The sequence below is a fragment of the Sphaerodactylus townsendi genome, linkage group LG03 (assembly GCF_021028975.2).
Source record: "Sphaerodactylus townsendi isolate TG3544 linkage group LG03, MPM_Stown_v2.3, whole genome shotgun sequence".
In the NCBI taxonomy this organism is placed as follows: Eukaryota; Metazoa; Chordata; class Lepidosauria; order Squamata; family Sphaerodactylidae; genus Sphaerodactylus; species Sphaerodactylus townsendi.
The window spans coordinates 27,793,533-27,809,941 of record NC_059427.1 but is presented as its reverse complement, the minus strand read 5'-3'; the positions used below and the strand labels follow the sequence as shown (position 1 = coordinate 27,809,941).

Here is a 16,409-nt window from a genome sequence, read left to right as displayed (position 1 = left end):
CTATGGGCCCCGCATTACCTGTAACAGACTATGGTTGTAACAGACTATGGGCCCTGTATTACCTGTAACAGACTATGGTTGTAACAGACTATGGGCCCAGCATTACCTGTAACAGACTATGGTATGTAAACTAGTTTGGGAATGCACAGTGCAATGGGATACTTTTGTCAGTACACATACATCCAATCAGATGTAAATTAAATATAATGGCCATCTCTGTGTAGCATGCAAGGGGTTCCGTTTCACACTGGATCACAAGGCTAGAACAATGGATATTGTTCTTATTCTAGTATGAGTGTAGTGTGCCCAGTGCTTTATTAGACCAAACCAGTTTCCTACCATGTTTCCCCGAAAATAAGACAGTGTCTTATATTAATTTTTGCCCCCAAAGATACGCTATGTCTTATTTTCAGGGGATGTCTTATTTTTCTGTGTTCTGTTCGTCGGGCATGCTTCCAAACAAAAACTTTGCTACGTCTTACTTTCGGGGGATGCCTTATATTTCGCAATTCAGCAAAACCTCTACTATGTCTTATTTTCAGGGGATGTCTTATATTCGGGGAAACAGGGTAATAGTTCTGCAAATTTGCTTCAAGTTCTTTCCATAGTCCACATACAAGAACAGTGAGATTCACTGACAAGCTGACGAGCAGATTTGTTTTACTTCAGTTTAATTTTTTCCACAAACCATTGCTTACTCCATCCTCGAGCTGGAGGCACTCACTTGGGAGTACCAAATGCTGTAGCTTTGTTGAGGATGAGCAGATATTATTATTATTATTATTTATTCGATTTGATAAACCGCCCTACCCCCGAAGGGCTCAGGGCGGTGTACAACAAAACGAGAACAACCATAATAAAACAAATCGAATAACCCCAGTTAAAATACAAATCTTAAAACTATAGCAGCAGCTATCCACAATAAATAGTTAATAATTAATAATAAGGGGCATCTGGCATCAAGGGGCGCCTGGCGATCAAGACCTGGGAGTGGACAAATTCTGGGAGGGGGCTGGCAGATGGTCAGATGGTCAGGTGCACAGCCAGTAAACAGGGCAATAAGAAGGAGGCGGAATCAGCGGCCGGTTCCCCCAAAAGCCCGGTGGAACAGCTCAGTTTTACAGGCCCTGCGGAATTACGTAGTTCCCTTTGGTAGGAGACCATTTAAGAGCAGGATAAAAGTATCACAACTATTGTTTACAAATCTGTCCACTATGCAAAAGAATAAAGAGGTATTAAATAGTCACTGCTATCAACAAACTGGTCCTTAGAACGAACTACAGGTAATGCATGAACCAGTTTCAAAGCTTTCTCGTGAAAGAAGAATTGGCAGAAATAAACATGGGGCGAAGGGAACCCTTTGATAAACACAGTATTTAATCTGAAGCCAAGCACAGGGTGGGAAAAAGTGGACTCCTGGAATACCAAAACGAACAAGAGTCCACTGGCAGATCAAAGAGACTACCTGGATAAGAGTTCATAAGCAGAATTCTCACTTGCACTGCCAAATATTTTTTGTGTCTACCATGGAGTGCTTGGGGGATCTTGCATAGGTTTTCCCTGAGAAAAATAGATCCTGTAGTGATCTTGGAAATGAAAAAAGACATCTTTAAAACAAACTAATTATAAAATAGTGGTCTTGAAAATTAAAAAAAAGAGATGCCTTAGAACGAACTAATTATAAAATAAAAATATCAACGCCGTTCAAGGAAAGACAAAAGACCGAGACTATAAAGAGATTAAATTTGAAAATCAGTAGCATCAAACAATGTTCTTCGAGCATCCCTGTAAATCTCAACCGTTGCCATGAAAGCTCTGAAATATTTCCCATGACTTCAGAACAAAGAAACTGCTGGACACTTCCACAACCTCTCTGCATATTCTCATGCTCCTCAGTACAAAACTTTTAAGACAGATGAAACAAACTGGGCATCACACTCTGTGATGGAACTTTAGAAATGAAGCAAACAGCACGCAACGTTTGTATACACACATGCCTGTGAAATACCTGAAGTGGGCAGATTACAAAAAAAGGTTAGGTGTTCTCAGATATATCCAATTGGGCATGGAAAGAAATCCAAGAAATGTACCATAAAATTTAGAGTAGCAATGTAAATTGATAGCAGCAAGAAGAAGTATTACTGCCTGTGAGGGAGTATTATGGTGTAATCCGGTTCAATAGTAGATGCAGCACTTATGCACAGATTCCATAGTATATTTATTCAATGTGTTTATATGCTGCCTTTGCAATCAATCTGTGCAACGGATCCTTGGCTTACTTATATCGTCCTGCAGTGCAATGAAAGGCATCATGCCAGACTGTAATGGCACATGGGAGTTGTGCGTGCATCACCTGTATCGCTGCCCAGCCTTCCCCCCTGTGTTCAAGCCAAGCAATACAAGGTCAGGAGGCAGCCATGACTTGTATTCCTTGACCAAATGGAGAAAGGAGGGCTGGGCAGGGACATGGGAGGCATGCACAGCCTGGTATAGTGTGCTTGAATGCTCATACCAAGGGCAGGAGGGAAGAAAACCAGACGGAGGGAAGAAAACAGGGATTGTAAGGAATCCCTCCAGCATATAGGTGTTGCACATGCAACTGGGCTTGATCAAGCCCAATAATATTTATTTAGACCTTAAAAAGTCATATTCCTCATTTTTTCTCAATGGGGACGCAAAATGGCTTACAATATTGTTTGCCCCTCATCCATTTCATCCTCATAACCTTTGAAGGAGGTTGGCCTGAGAGACACTGATTAGTCCCAAGATTGCCCAGTTTGCTGCAGTAGAGGAGTAGGGATTTGAACTGGGGTCTCCCAGATTCTGGTCTGACATTCTAGATTAGGGTTGCCAGGCAACCAGCAAAAGATGGGGGAACACAGGTACCCACCCCGTGAGGGGTGCAGTTGTTGCTGTCACATGATGATGTATTTTTGGCTCAACCCAGAAGTGCTAGCATTATCTTGGGCTGTCACTCTGGCACAGGGATCCCCAGTGTGGTGCTCTGGAGCCCATTGACATTTTCCTGGTGCCCAACAAGGGTTCTTAGAAAGTGGGCAATGCCAGGTGTGGGTTTTGCCCAGCAGGTCTTCTGATCTGACATGTGAGATTTGATGCAGATATTTGTAAATGTTATTTTGGCAGCAGCTACTACAGCATTAATATCTTCAGTGTGACTGAAAGTAAGACGTGGCAGCCATTTGTTGGAGCCATTTTGCTAGTTCTGCCTCCTATGGCAGCCATTCTGCGGCAGCCATTTTGAAGCTGTGTCCACCACATCGCGTCAGAATTCCGAAGGGGCCGGCTGGCTCAAAAAGGTTGGGGAACCCTGCTTGTCTCAAAGCTCTATGGAAACAATAGAGTTTGGGAGAAAGTGGTAGGACATTTCTCCAGCATGATGCCACACATCCTGGTCCTGCTGGAAGTGACATCATCATGCTGAGATGACAATCGCTGCCCCTCATTTGGCTGGCCTGTTTCTACCTGCTGACCATGGGTGGTCAGCAACCAGAACTGCTGGGAGGTTGCCTACCATATGGGGGAACTTGGCAAGCCTACGCTAGAAGCATCAAGTGAATTGGAAAAAAAAACCCACAGGTATACAATTCAGTTGTGATAGACTGAAAGATAAATTTCTAACCAAGTAGAAACTAAAAATAAATAAATTATTTATTTATTTATTTATTGTTCACACTTTTATACCGCCCCATCCCCTAGGGGCTCTGAAAGAGATAGAAATGAAATGTAGAGAAAGAGATAGAAATGAAATGTAAGATATTACAGTTTCAGGAAAAGCAGACCTTGCTAGTATAACCTGATATGCTCTTATATAAAGATAATTGGTTTTCTGCATAAAGGACATTTCAGCAGAGGCTATTTTTAATCTGGTATTTCAGTTTTAGCCCAATGGGATCAAGCAAGGGATATTCTTTCTCTGCTCATCACAGATTGCCATGACGAGATGGAACATCAGGAGGGCTAGATTTGTTCTGAAGGGTCAAGTAAATTATTACTTCTCATTAAAGGTCTGGCTGCCATTGTTGGGGGTCAGGAAGGATTTTTCTCCAAGCTACCGACATCAAGGGGATCCTTTGCATTCTTTCTATGGTTACCAAAGTCAGTCGGACGGCTGCTCAAGCAACCTATTCCCTGCCTGTGTTAAACATCAACAAATTAGTATGCAAGAATGGTAGACTGGATCTGAGCATCTTCCAGCCCTTTAAGGTCAGAAGAAGTTTATTTTCCTCTTCAGCATGCTTATGCTACAGTACCTGTGTTTGTGACAGACGATTCTCTCCATATCTGTTGGAATTATCAGCAAAAGAAATAATGGGAATGGCAAAGTGTAGCTTCTGGAAAAATAAATTAAAGGCCAGAGTTGTTAATCTGGCTCTGTGAACTATGAAGAGTCTTGATAGGACTATCCTGAATGTGACCTGGTCCAGGCACAGACAATGGGATTTTTCTGGGCCGCTTTTAAGCCTTTCAAAAAACTCTCCCCTCGATAAGTTTGGAGCTGTTGCTTTGATCAGAGCTTCTACAACCGTGCAGGTGAGTTGCCAAGGTTAGTATGTTGCCTGTTGTGCATTCGACATAAACTGGCTTAAATAAGCGCCACATTTATTATGTCGGGGGCTAAGCAGGGCCCATATCGAGATATTTGAAAGAACTATCTTTAATTTTGTGTGGAAGATTTTTCAACCCCTGGTACACGGATGTCATCTGGCAAGCACTATAAAATGTGAGGGAGAGGGATCAAAACATGAAGAAGAAGAGTTTGGATTTAGACCCCTCCCTTTTCTCAACCATAACGAGTCTCAAAGCAATTTACAAACTCCTACCCTTCTTCTCCCTGCAACAGACATCTTGTAAGGTACATGGGGCTGGAAAAAGTTCTGAGAAAACTGTGACTAACAAAAGGTCACCCAGCAGGTTTCATGTGTAGGAGGGGAGAAACAAAAACCTGGTTCACCAAATTAGAATCCACCACTCACGTGGAGGAGTGGGGAATCAAACTCAATTCGCCAGATTAGAGTCCACCACTATTAACCATTACCCCATGCTGGCTCCCAGGAAGAAACATGGCTGATAAACATAAGAACATAAGAACATGAGAACATAAGAACAAGCCAGCTGGATCAGACCAGAGTCCATCTAGTCCAGCACTCTGCTACTCGCAGTGGCCCACCATGTGCCATTGGGAGCTCACATGCAGGATGTGAAAGCAATGGCCTTCTGCGGCTGTTGCTCCCGAGCACCTGGACTGTTAAGGCATTTGCAATCTCAGATCAAAGAGGATCAAGATTGGCAGCCATAAATCGACTTCTCCTCCATAAATCTGTCCAAGCCCCCTTTAAAGCTATCCAGGAAATCTACAGTGGGCCATGGTTCACTGGTGTGCATTTTCTATGATGTGGACCTGTAGAACAGCCTGTCCACTCACAGTTCACAATCTTTCATCTTCTTCCCTCCTGTGGAAACTGGATATGCCTCCCAAGTTCCTTTTCCTGGGGGACCAGGGGCCTCCTGGCACTGGATTTCCAATTCATTTAAGGCTGCTACAGGAGGGAGGAGTTGAGGAAGCTGTACTCCAAGGATAGAAATCTATGGCATTCACAGAAACACAGCTCAGGATTCATTCCTATGTGTTTATATATCCCACTTTATGGTGTGGATGACAATTATCAATGTATACACAGAGCAGAATTCCATAGAATCAACTATATACAGAGAAACAAGAACAATACTTTTACAGAAAGAGCTTCCAATGTAAGTTTCCTCCACATATCTTCATGGTGTTTTATGGGATAAACTGCTTAGAATTGGAAATAACTACGTTATTTTGTGCCTGAGGGCACAAAAACATGGGAGAAACATTGCAAGTGTTCCTTTTTTATCCTCGGCACTGTCAGGTTCTTTGGCATATTATGTATTTTTCTTCAAGCTAGAGTATTTTTGATAGAACTTTTTATAAAATTAAGCGTAGTGTAACATCATGATTTTAGGAACTGAATCCCCAAAGATGAGGAAAATAAAACAAACTCTTTAACAGAAGCTAGCTCTGCATTGATTTTTATGTTGACATTTCTCTATCATCATTACTAAGCCGATGACAGTGTGAAGGGCACAATTATTTATGTTCCATCAAATTAGTCAGTAATTCAAATCCCTGACGAAATCTCCAGCCAAGACAGCTCCCACTCCTGCAGAACTGGTTTCTGACATTAAAGATCCCTAGAAATCACTAGAAGGGCAAGAAAAAGTGAGAAAACTCTGTAGAGAAGAGATGGCCACAAGGTCCTCACTATCTGCTCGTACTTAGAACAGTTTCACACAAATCCTTCCTGAACATTGCTCCATCTAAACATCACATGGATGTGACAGTTTATATTGGTATTTACCAGATGGTTCTCAGTGGAGAAACTCAGTCACTTGGCAAGCAAACACGGCTGTGGTGATCAGCATGTCTCTCCAGGAACCTCAGACTTCAAAGAATCTCTAGAATTGATACTGGTCCCATGGTTTACACACTGGGGATACTTGGTTTGATGCTAGGAGATTAGGATGTGTGTGTGTATGTGTGGGTGGGTGTTAATCTTGTAAGATTTCTTTGCTGCTGGGAACATTTTGTATAAAGATTAACCAAACCACTAGACCTAAAAAAGCAGGACGAGGGGCAAGCAGCAGAATTCATAAACCTTTCACAGAATGGGCAACTATTCTTTTAATATGTCATGCTAGGCCATGGTGGCGAACCTTTGGCACTCCAGATGTTATGGACTACAATTCCTATCACCCGTGCCAGCATGGCCAATTGGCCATGGTGGCAGGGGCTGATGGGAATTGTAGTCCATAAAATCTGGAGTGCCAAAGGTTTGCCACCACTGTTTAGGCTGTAAAGACTTTAAACAGTGATTTTAAAAACTCTGTTGTATTGTGACATTTGGTAATAGTTTGCTGGTCCTTGGGACATACACTGCATTTTCTTATATTATGAACAATATACAGGAAGCCACTTGAAAGGTTTCCAGATGAAACTCAGTTCGTTCTGTGTACAGATGTACTGAATGCAGTGTCTGAAGGGCAAGGGGAGGTGAAGGAGACATCTGTCAGTCAAGAAATCACGAATCCAGTAATAAAGCTGGATCCAGTAGAACCCCAAAGCTTTTAACTGAGTCAGTCAATTCTAAGGGAAATTATTAGGCTAAACTGAGATAGGAATATCCTCTAACTTACCCTAGGCCTTTGGAGCAAGGGAGGAATTAAATCTTTCACTCCCCATACATAAATACAAAAAGTACACACAATAAAATACATGGGATGTATCTTTCACCAAATGCTTTCCTATGTTACAAGAGTACAGAGGTACATTTATCTGAGTACTTCTTAAATAATTATGGCAAATTAAGACAACTATTGAGTTCATCATATTTTATTTGATTGTCAGAAGTGTGATGTGTGTAGGAAGGACTGCTTTTTATGTTAGCCAAACCTATTCATAATATTAAGACAAGAATGATACAAATACTTGTGATGATTTTCAAGTTTTATCAAGTATTGTGAAATATTTAGTGTAAGTTTGAGAGAAGTGATTGTTTTTATATTCTTCTCAATATGTATGCCTAATAAAGGTTAACTGACTGACTGACTGACTGACTGAGTTAATAACAGTACTGACTTGAGAAAAACAAGTGAATTTAGTATCTTCTTTTCACACGCATGGGATCCCGCAGATTTGCGTGGAACTGAAGTAACTGATCCACGAATCACAAAGCTCAACCATCAGTTATATAAAGGAACAAAGCAACCAAGGAGATCTCCTTTCCACTCTTCCCCATCAAGCCTTTGAATGCTTTAACTTTGCAAAAGAAAATAAAGTTTCCTTCTTCCCCATTTACAAATGGTTCTTAGAAAACAGGTTTTTCAAATGCCACCAACCTATTTCCATCACTTCAAAGGTGAGCACTACTCAGGAAGGACACCAAATTTATGTGTCTTGCCCCACCTAGATTCTGCAAGTGCAAGACTGAACAATCATTATTACGGGAGGAAGGAAACACATACCAGGGAACAACATTACTATTTACTAGACAATTGTCTTGGAGGAGATGCAGCATTCCTGCAAGATATAAGTATGATTAGGCACCAGCAGGTATTCCAGCAGTTGATGGAAACTGAATGGGACAGCTTCAATCATCTTTGAGGGGGTTGAGACCTTGAAATACCGAGCAGGTAGGATGAGATATTCTGGGTCACTTAAATGCTAGGCTTGACTTCAGTGTCAAATTATATAATCACCACAATAGACCAATTCACCCTTGCTATTCTTTTTTTTTTTTACTCCAGACTCTTCCGTAGCCCAGTGGGAACTAGATAATAACATATATTTCTGTACAAAACAACATGGTTTTCAGCTCAGTGGGTACTTTTTACTTCGCCGCAGAAGACTGCAATTTATAAATGGCAACAAACCTATGGAAAATTCTCTAAATGAAAGATCTGGTAGTGTGTTATCATTTAACCCCTATTTTTCACTTTCAGTAGATTTATCGGCATTCCCAGCAGCAATACTAAATGACTCTGAAAGCCGAGCAATTAATCCAGAACCCTATTTGTTTTAATCTAACACTGTAACCTGGTTTTACGTTTCCAGTCAAGAGAAAAAAAATATTTGTTAAGCTCCACAGCGCTAGCTAATGTCTAAAGACAATCCATACTAGACGATGACAGGAAAGGTGTGAAGATGTTTTCTAGATGGAACGGAGATTTATTAGGGTACCTAACACTGGTTCTGTGGATGCCTGGCGAATGCTAATAAGATTATTAACATTTTACAAATCATTAGATTAAAATCCAACGAGGGTACTTCTGAAATTATACTGCTTTGCTGTCGTTGCTAATGGTCCATTACCAATGTTAAGACCACCGGAAAAGTTCTCCATTAAAAAAAAAAATTCTTCAAAAATATACACTATATCATATTTATTTCACTACATGTTATTTGTTCAAGGATAATAGGTTTATGTGCATCAGAATAGTTGAACGATCACATTTATGTCAGTGATAGAAGGATGTTCTCCTACTGCAAAGTTTAATTAATTTTCACAGATAGTTAATTTTCTGTTTCATTATCAGCTCCCTAAATTTGAAAGACAAACAATTTATAGACAAATTGAAGGTTGGGGGAGGGGGCTGAGTAATTTTTTCTCCAAGCAAATAAAAGAAAAGCCGCTGCCATAAACCTGAGTGGTACTAATGTTCATGATCAGGTAATCCTACAGAGCTTCTTAAAAATGTATGATGTGTGCATACAAAGCCTTTAAACAAACAAACAAATGGTTAGCCCAAACCTTTCCAGGTAAAAAGGAAGTCCAGGCCCTATGCTTCAGCATCCTTAAATGTCAGTGAATGAAAAATATGCATCTCAGTATGTCTTTTGAAAAGGTGACCCATTCCATTAAGGACAATATTCCAAGCCTTCCCAGCAAAAGGGAACTTTAAGTATCTACTTACCATGATGTACGACACCCTTCAACCCATGGATAATAGGCTCCAGTGCCGGATTGTCCCTCTGATTGACCTACATGTAAAAGGATACATGATTGGTTAAATCTGTCCTGGCATCAGACAGAAGAGTTTCAATTTAATCTTCTAAGGTAGAGGCAAAAAGGAGATGCTATCTTGCAAGTTGCTCAGTTCTTACCCTTAAAACTGGTTCTCAAACACAGAACATTTAAGATTTATAATACAATAAAATAAGGTGAAGGAGACTAAATCAAAGCAAAGTCCCCAGAATGCATTAAAACATTTGGAATATCATCATAACCCAGGGAAAAAATGATTAGTTGATAGCTCTCCGCTTGCTAGTTCCATTGTAGCAGCTAAAAATGCCTTAATAGAGAAATATGAAAGTTATCAAAGAAATGTAACTTTTTCAACAAGAGACTTTGCAGGCATAATAAAAAGGAGTTCACTGGAGTCTATGGAGCTCACCTAGGCAGGCCTGGTAGAATATTATTTTGATTATTTCGCTTTTTGCATTTCTAAGACAAATGCCTGATCCTCCACAATACTGTCTTGCAACAGGTTTTCCAAGAGGCTCTGAGCCTCTTGGAAATGCATCTGGAGTTGTAATTTCAGAACAAAATAATTTCCACTTGAAACTTTGAATCAGGGTCCTGTCTGGCTGTTGCAGTGATCTGCATTGAAAGGTTCTCATATCATAGATTACAAGGGACAATATCTAATCCCAGCACAAAACTTTCTAAATAAAAGTAGGTCAAATCCAGTGGTGGAAATGCAAATAATTTAACAACTGGTTGTTTACAAGCACCATTTTAACAACCGGTTCTGCCGAAGTGGTGCAAACCTGCTGAATCCCACCACTGGTCAAATCACGAAAAGACCCAATAAGAAAAGTGATCGTCAAATCTTCATTTCAAGGATATCCCAGAAGCACTCAGTGATGGCGAACCTTTGGCACTCCAGATGTTATGGACTACAATTCCCATCAGCCCCTGCCAGCACGGCCAATTGGCTGATGGGAATTGTAGTCCATAACATCTGGAATGCCAAAGGTTCGTCACCACGGCACTAAATCATGATTACTTCAAAACTGAAAAGCGCTAGGGATCAAAGTCCAGTGCTGAATTCACAGATTCAGAGAGATCTGTTCTCATGGCCCCTGATTTACAGGCAAAAGGGTTGCCTGGAAGTCAGTACGAGATTAGGCAGGGCACTGTCGGCTTGATGGGATGACATCACTTCTGGAGAAGACCCGGATCTGATGCCAGTCTTCCCCAGGAACTGCCAGCAGCCATTTTTTTATATTTTTCTCCCACCACTGCTTAGACTGGCAGTAGGAAATGGGTGCTAGCAGGTCTTAGGTAGTTGTATGTACATAAAGAGATGTGAAAGCACACTGATGTTCCTGATCATGTGACGCAGAAGATGCTTTTTAAAAAATATGTGGAACATACTTGGAAGAGTAGGAAGAAAATAGCATGGAAAGGAAGGGTTGAAGTGAAAAATCATGGTAAGGATGAAGCTCTTGTTTCTCCCCATTTGCTGCTTGTTCTCACCAACACCCTCCTCTAAAAGTTGATCTTTTAATACAATCATGGTTTTCTTGTATAACATGTTTTCACTGAATATACATGGCTACCAATACCAGTGCTGTTTTCCCCTCTTTCTAGCCACACAGCTACCTCAGAGACAGGCAGAAAATAAGGACAGACTGCCCCCAATTTCTAGCCTAGTCGCTTCTGTAGTTTTCAGACTCGCTTCATCTTCAAAAAGTATTTCTCCCACTTCTGGTGATGTGTGGCTGACCTACACAGATGATAGGCAACCCGAGGCAGAGCACACGCAAATAAACGCAGTTGGCCGAGCAGCAAATAGATATACTGAAAACAGAGGTGTGCTTGTCATTCCGTTGTAGGACTGTTGAGACAGAACAGATGTGATTGGGACAAAGGATTTGGAGAATCTGTTGTGTGGCACTAATTTTTGGAGATGAGCAGCTTTTATTTCTCTTTGGTAAACTATGGACAAGAAACACATACTTATAATACCAAACTCTCCTCGCTCTGTCTGTCTGTCTGTCTCTGGCCCTTTCCGCACACGCAAAATAATGCATTTTCAAACCACTTTCACAACTATTTGCAAGTGGATTTTGATATTCCGCACAGCTTTAAAGAGCACTGAAAGCAGTTTGAAAGTGCATTATTCTGCATGTGCGGAATGAGCCTCTCTCTCTCTCTCTCTCTCTCTCTCTCTCTCTCTCACACACACACACACACACACACACACACACACAACACACCCACCCACCCAAACCATTATTTCTTTCAAATTCAGTTATCTCTATGATCAGCCAATTGCACACCTGACACACACAGGAGTTGTTATATCAAATGATTATTCATACCATGAGTATTACTCCTTGCTCAGCCGATTTGTTCGAGAATGAAGCTGGTCCTTTCAGCAAAGCAAAAGTAAAATATCCTGCAGACGTTTTAGAAAGATCTGCATTGGCTTTTTGTGTTCGGTCTGCACAAAGAACTCAAGAGTCGCCAGGCCAAACGGTTCTTTTTCCCCACCTGCTGCTCGATAGAGCTCTTGTCAGTTTCATAGTTGTGCCCACAATGTTGTGTGCTGCTGCAGAGATTCTCCCGTCTCCGTCGTTTTGTGAAACTTCCCCGTGAAGGTTTCCTCTGCTTTCAGTTCATCTGTGCGACATTTCATGTTAAAAAAAAATACATGACTAAAGTGTGTTTTGCCTGGTGATTCCACACACTTGTCATTTTTCTTTTTTCTTTTGAGGGGGACGTCTGCGAAACTACGATGACACAAATATGCGCATATTGCAGATCCTACTGTTGTGTCGTTGAAGCTTAACGGACAGGCAAAACAAACTTTATCCATGTACATTTTGACAGCAAAATCTTGTGCGGACGAGCTGCAAGCAGAGGAAACCTCTGTGGGATATCTTCACCAAATGTTGGAGGCAAGAGAATCCCTGCAGCGGCACACAAAATGGCCGCCGCCAGCAGCAAAAACGAAAGTAAAAGAGCTGGGTAGGGAGAAATAAAGTGTCTCCTGCCAGCTTCCGTTCACAAAGCAAGAGGAGATGTCTTCAGCCCATCTTCAGGGGGAAAAAGATAGCAAATTTGGCAATTTTCTAAAAACCCGGGTCGAGAAAAATAAAACGACATGAAAACATTTTGGGGGCGAGAGCTGCGGAAACCTCTTCCCCCAAAAACGCTTTCTAAAATGTCCTCAAGACATTATAATTGTGCTGTGCAGAAAAGGCCACTGAAAAATCTAGTCATTTACCAGAGCATGACTTTGGTATTTAAAGGGGGAGGGGGGTAGGAGAGCCTCAAGAAAAAGGACTGAAGCTTTGCATGTATTATGTATAATTGAACAGTGCCTTGTAATGCTCCAAAGGAGACAAATAACTCAGTGCAGGGGAAAAATAAACACAGCCTTACACTTTAAGAATACCATCGTGCTATTTCCAGCATTAATAGGATTATCTCACCTAAGGGTAAATGGTACAAAGGTAAATCAAACCAGTAAAATCTCTTTATCACTTACAGAGTGTTATTTCTGTTCCCCAGTGAACATACTATCCTAGGCAGAGTGAATGGTTTAATGAGCTGAGTACAAACAGAATACAATTTACAATTCAAAGCTTAAAGAACCTTATTATAAGTTTAAATGGTCAACATTATTATACACCATAACAGAGGGCTCAATGCATCATTTTAGGGGCGCTATTGGGGGATCACAAAAAGTAAGGTAAGATCATAGCAGTGTGCCTGTGACATGCGTCCCAGGACACAACACGTTTTATTTTACCCCAGTACATTGAGATCATTAGAAGGTGTATCCAAAATTCAGCGGCTTCCCTCTAGGATTGAAATCACAGGTCTTTCTTACTCAAGTGCTAAACATTCTGAAAAGTGCTACTGACAAAACTCACACAACTCAGCCCAAAAGCAAAGCTAACTTTTAACCAAGCTGTGAAAAACCATGACAGCATGATATGCCCGGTTAAGGGAAGTGTTTCATAGTGTGGGGGGCACTGTAGAGAAAGCCTGGCCCTTGCCCCCTTCCCCGCTTCTGTGAAGGACATAAAACTGGGCCTTCCTTGAAGAGACAAGGGCATAGCAAGGTATATCTAAAAGCTCCGGTCCGGCATGAAACACTGGTGACCCTGATCCCAGCCCCCCAAAAACCTAGTGTTCTACCAAGGAAACAGACAGCTTAGAAGTATGGAGTTGCCTTTTGTTATGAAAAGAACTGCAACTCAGTTCTTTGCTTTGGGAGCTGCAAAACAGAACTTGAGGTTACCACCAGTGCCAGCTGGAAGAGGAGGAGTCAGCTGTGAATCACTGAGGACACATGGGAATAAAAAAAAGCACCCAGAGCTCTGGCATGGAATTAAAAGCAGCAACAGAGATTTTCTTTTTAAGGGCAGTTTTGCATGGAGAAATATCTAAAACCAAGCCTCCTTTCCCTCTGCTAGTGAAAAGTTCTGCAAGGGAAGATGAAAAAGGCTACAGCCATTCTAAACTTTATAAGAAAAGGAAATTGGGAGCTACAGTCAACACTCCATCACTGGTTGCAATGTGAAAGGCTCCACTAACAGTGTATTGTTGAAGGCTTTCATGGCTTCAATTATCTGGCTGTTGTGGGAGAGGAAAATGCTCTGAGCACCCAGTTGAAGGTGAACCTGATGCCCACAGCATTTGCCCCTCCCAAGCAAACTTTAGCAAAATTGGCTGGTTCCTTTCTGGAGACTCTCACCAGCAGCCCTGCTGGAAATAAGTGCCCCCACCCAGAGCAAGACCCCTACCAGAGTGCCTCCCATTGAAACCTCTACAACAGAGCCAGCTGGGCATAACAGAAAGTTCCATTGAAGTCTATGGTGGGAAAAGTAATTTTTCCCACCACAGAACTTGCTGAAGAGCCTGGCAGATTCTGGGGAATTTTTGTGAGTATGTAAGCACTGGCTGCACATTTTTGAAGATAGAGGCTCCAGACTTTTAAGTTGGCTCCAAGAGGTCTCCTGGTAATAGCATCCAAGCTTGGTGAGCTTTGCTTTCAGGGGTGGGTCGGGGCGCAAGTTGAGAGAGTTCTGAGAGAACTCAGCCAGCAAGCTTCATGTGCAGGAGCGGGGAAGCAAAGTAAGTCTTTTGGGGGGGGCCATAACATTGAACCCCCAGAAGCAAAGATCTCCAAGCCTGGATGCTATTACAAGGAGGGCCTCCTGAGCCACCTTGAAAGTCTGATGCCTCTATCTTCAAAAATGTGCAGCCTGCTCACACACTCAGAAATTCCCCATTGGCTACAATGAAGCCAAGGCATTGCAAAACAAAGAATCTTGGGCAAATTTTGGGGTGCCTGTCAGAGGTATATTTTTACAGTTAGTTACACCAAAATTTCAGGGTGAAGTTAGATTCAGGGGGGCCAGAGTTATGGACTCTCAAATGGGTAGCCCCCATCTTCTGTTAGCTCCCATTGGAAACAATGGGGGATGGGGGCACCCCCTTTAGAGGTCCATAACTTTGCCTCCCCTGAACCAAACATCACCAAACTTGAGTGGTATCATCAGGACAGTCTCCGGATGACATCTTGTAATTTTGGTACTGCTAGCTTTAAAAATGCGCTCCCTGCAGGCCAAAAAACACCAAAAATACCCAAAAAAGTCAGAATACCTTGCATTTGGATTTGTTCATATTTGGGCAGGACATATTCAGACAATTTTTGTCCGAATATGCCCAAATTTGCCCAGATTCTGTCCAAATCTGGTATTTGTTTCATCCGAATCTCCAACCCTAGAAAGTGATGCTTTTTCGGGGGGGGATCCACCCCCAAACAGCATTACTTTCAATTTTTTTTTAACCGAGGACCCCAGATTCTCCCTCTAAGGTGGATTTAGAAGAAGAATCTGAGCTCCCTGGTTTAAACACCATTAAAAGTGATGCTATTTGGCGGTGGATTCCACTGGAGGTGTTTTGTGAAAGATTATGCTGACATTTGTTTGATAAATGTTTTGCTGGGGGTGATTTGTGAAAGATTTACGTGCTTAATACCCACTTGCACTGGCTTGGCACTGTTTCTCAGGCTAACAACCTACCTCATAGGGTTGGTGTGAGGACAAAATTAGGAAAGAGAGTTGGTGGGGAGAGAGCCATGTATGTTTTGCTGTGGGTGAGCTGGTGCAAAAAATCATTGTTTGGTCATGGTGGGGGAGGGTGGCCGGCCATGGGGGGGGGGCGCGCCAGCTCAGGTTTTGTTCCCGGGCTCCAGTTTGCCTAGATTCGCCTCTGCTGTGACATGCCTCTGAAGATGCCAGCTGTATATGCGGGAGAAACATTAGGAGCAAAAATTACCAGACCATGGCCACACAGCCCAGAAAACCCACAACTCACCATTACCGGCCTCAGGAGTGCCTGCTTTTACTCTACTACCTACCCCATCTATCACTAGGTATAGAAGCATCAAGGCTTTCAATTCCCAAGTATGACTGGAAGGTACACGATACAGGAATCTCACTGGAGTTAAGAAGATTTGGGGCTAGTCAGTACTTGGATGGGGGCTATTGGGGACTCAGTGTGAGTTGCCCTACGCCCTATGAAGGGAAAAAAATATTCTACTAAGAATATAACAGATTAGACCATTTACCAAGTGGTTGGGCTACTCTTGGGAGTAGATTTGGAGCAGGCTCTTGCCAATACTATGTTCTCTCTCCTCACAAATTTCCTCAAGTGTGGGAATGCGGAATTACTCTGCTTCTAGCAAGTACCTGTAACAAACCCACTTCTTTGCCAATTGATACAAAGTACACACTTCTTCCGCATTCCCACCCTAAAGATTCTGGCTGCTTTTAGACCATC

At 42.0% G+C, this 16,409-nt stretch overlaps 1 protein-coding gene across 1 annotated transcript in view; it reads right to left on the bottom strand.

Moving 5' to 3' along the window:
- Window positions 1-16,409, bottom strand: part of PTPRG (protein tyrosine phosphatase receptor type G) — a 703,641-nt gene that overhangs the window by 189,539 nt on the left and 497,693 nt on the right. The window contains exon 6 of the mRNA XM_048487318.1: window positions 9,514-9,580. Within this exon, the coding sequence (XP_048343275.1) occupies window positions 9,514-9,580 (67 nt within the window). The remainder of the gene's footprint in view (window positions 1-9,513; window positions 9,581-16,409) is intronic.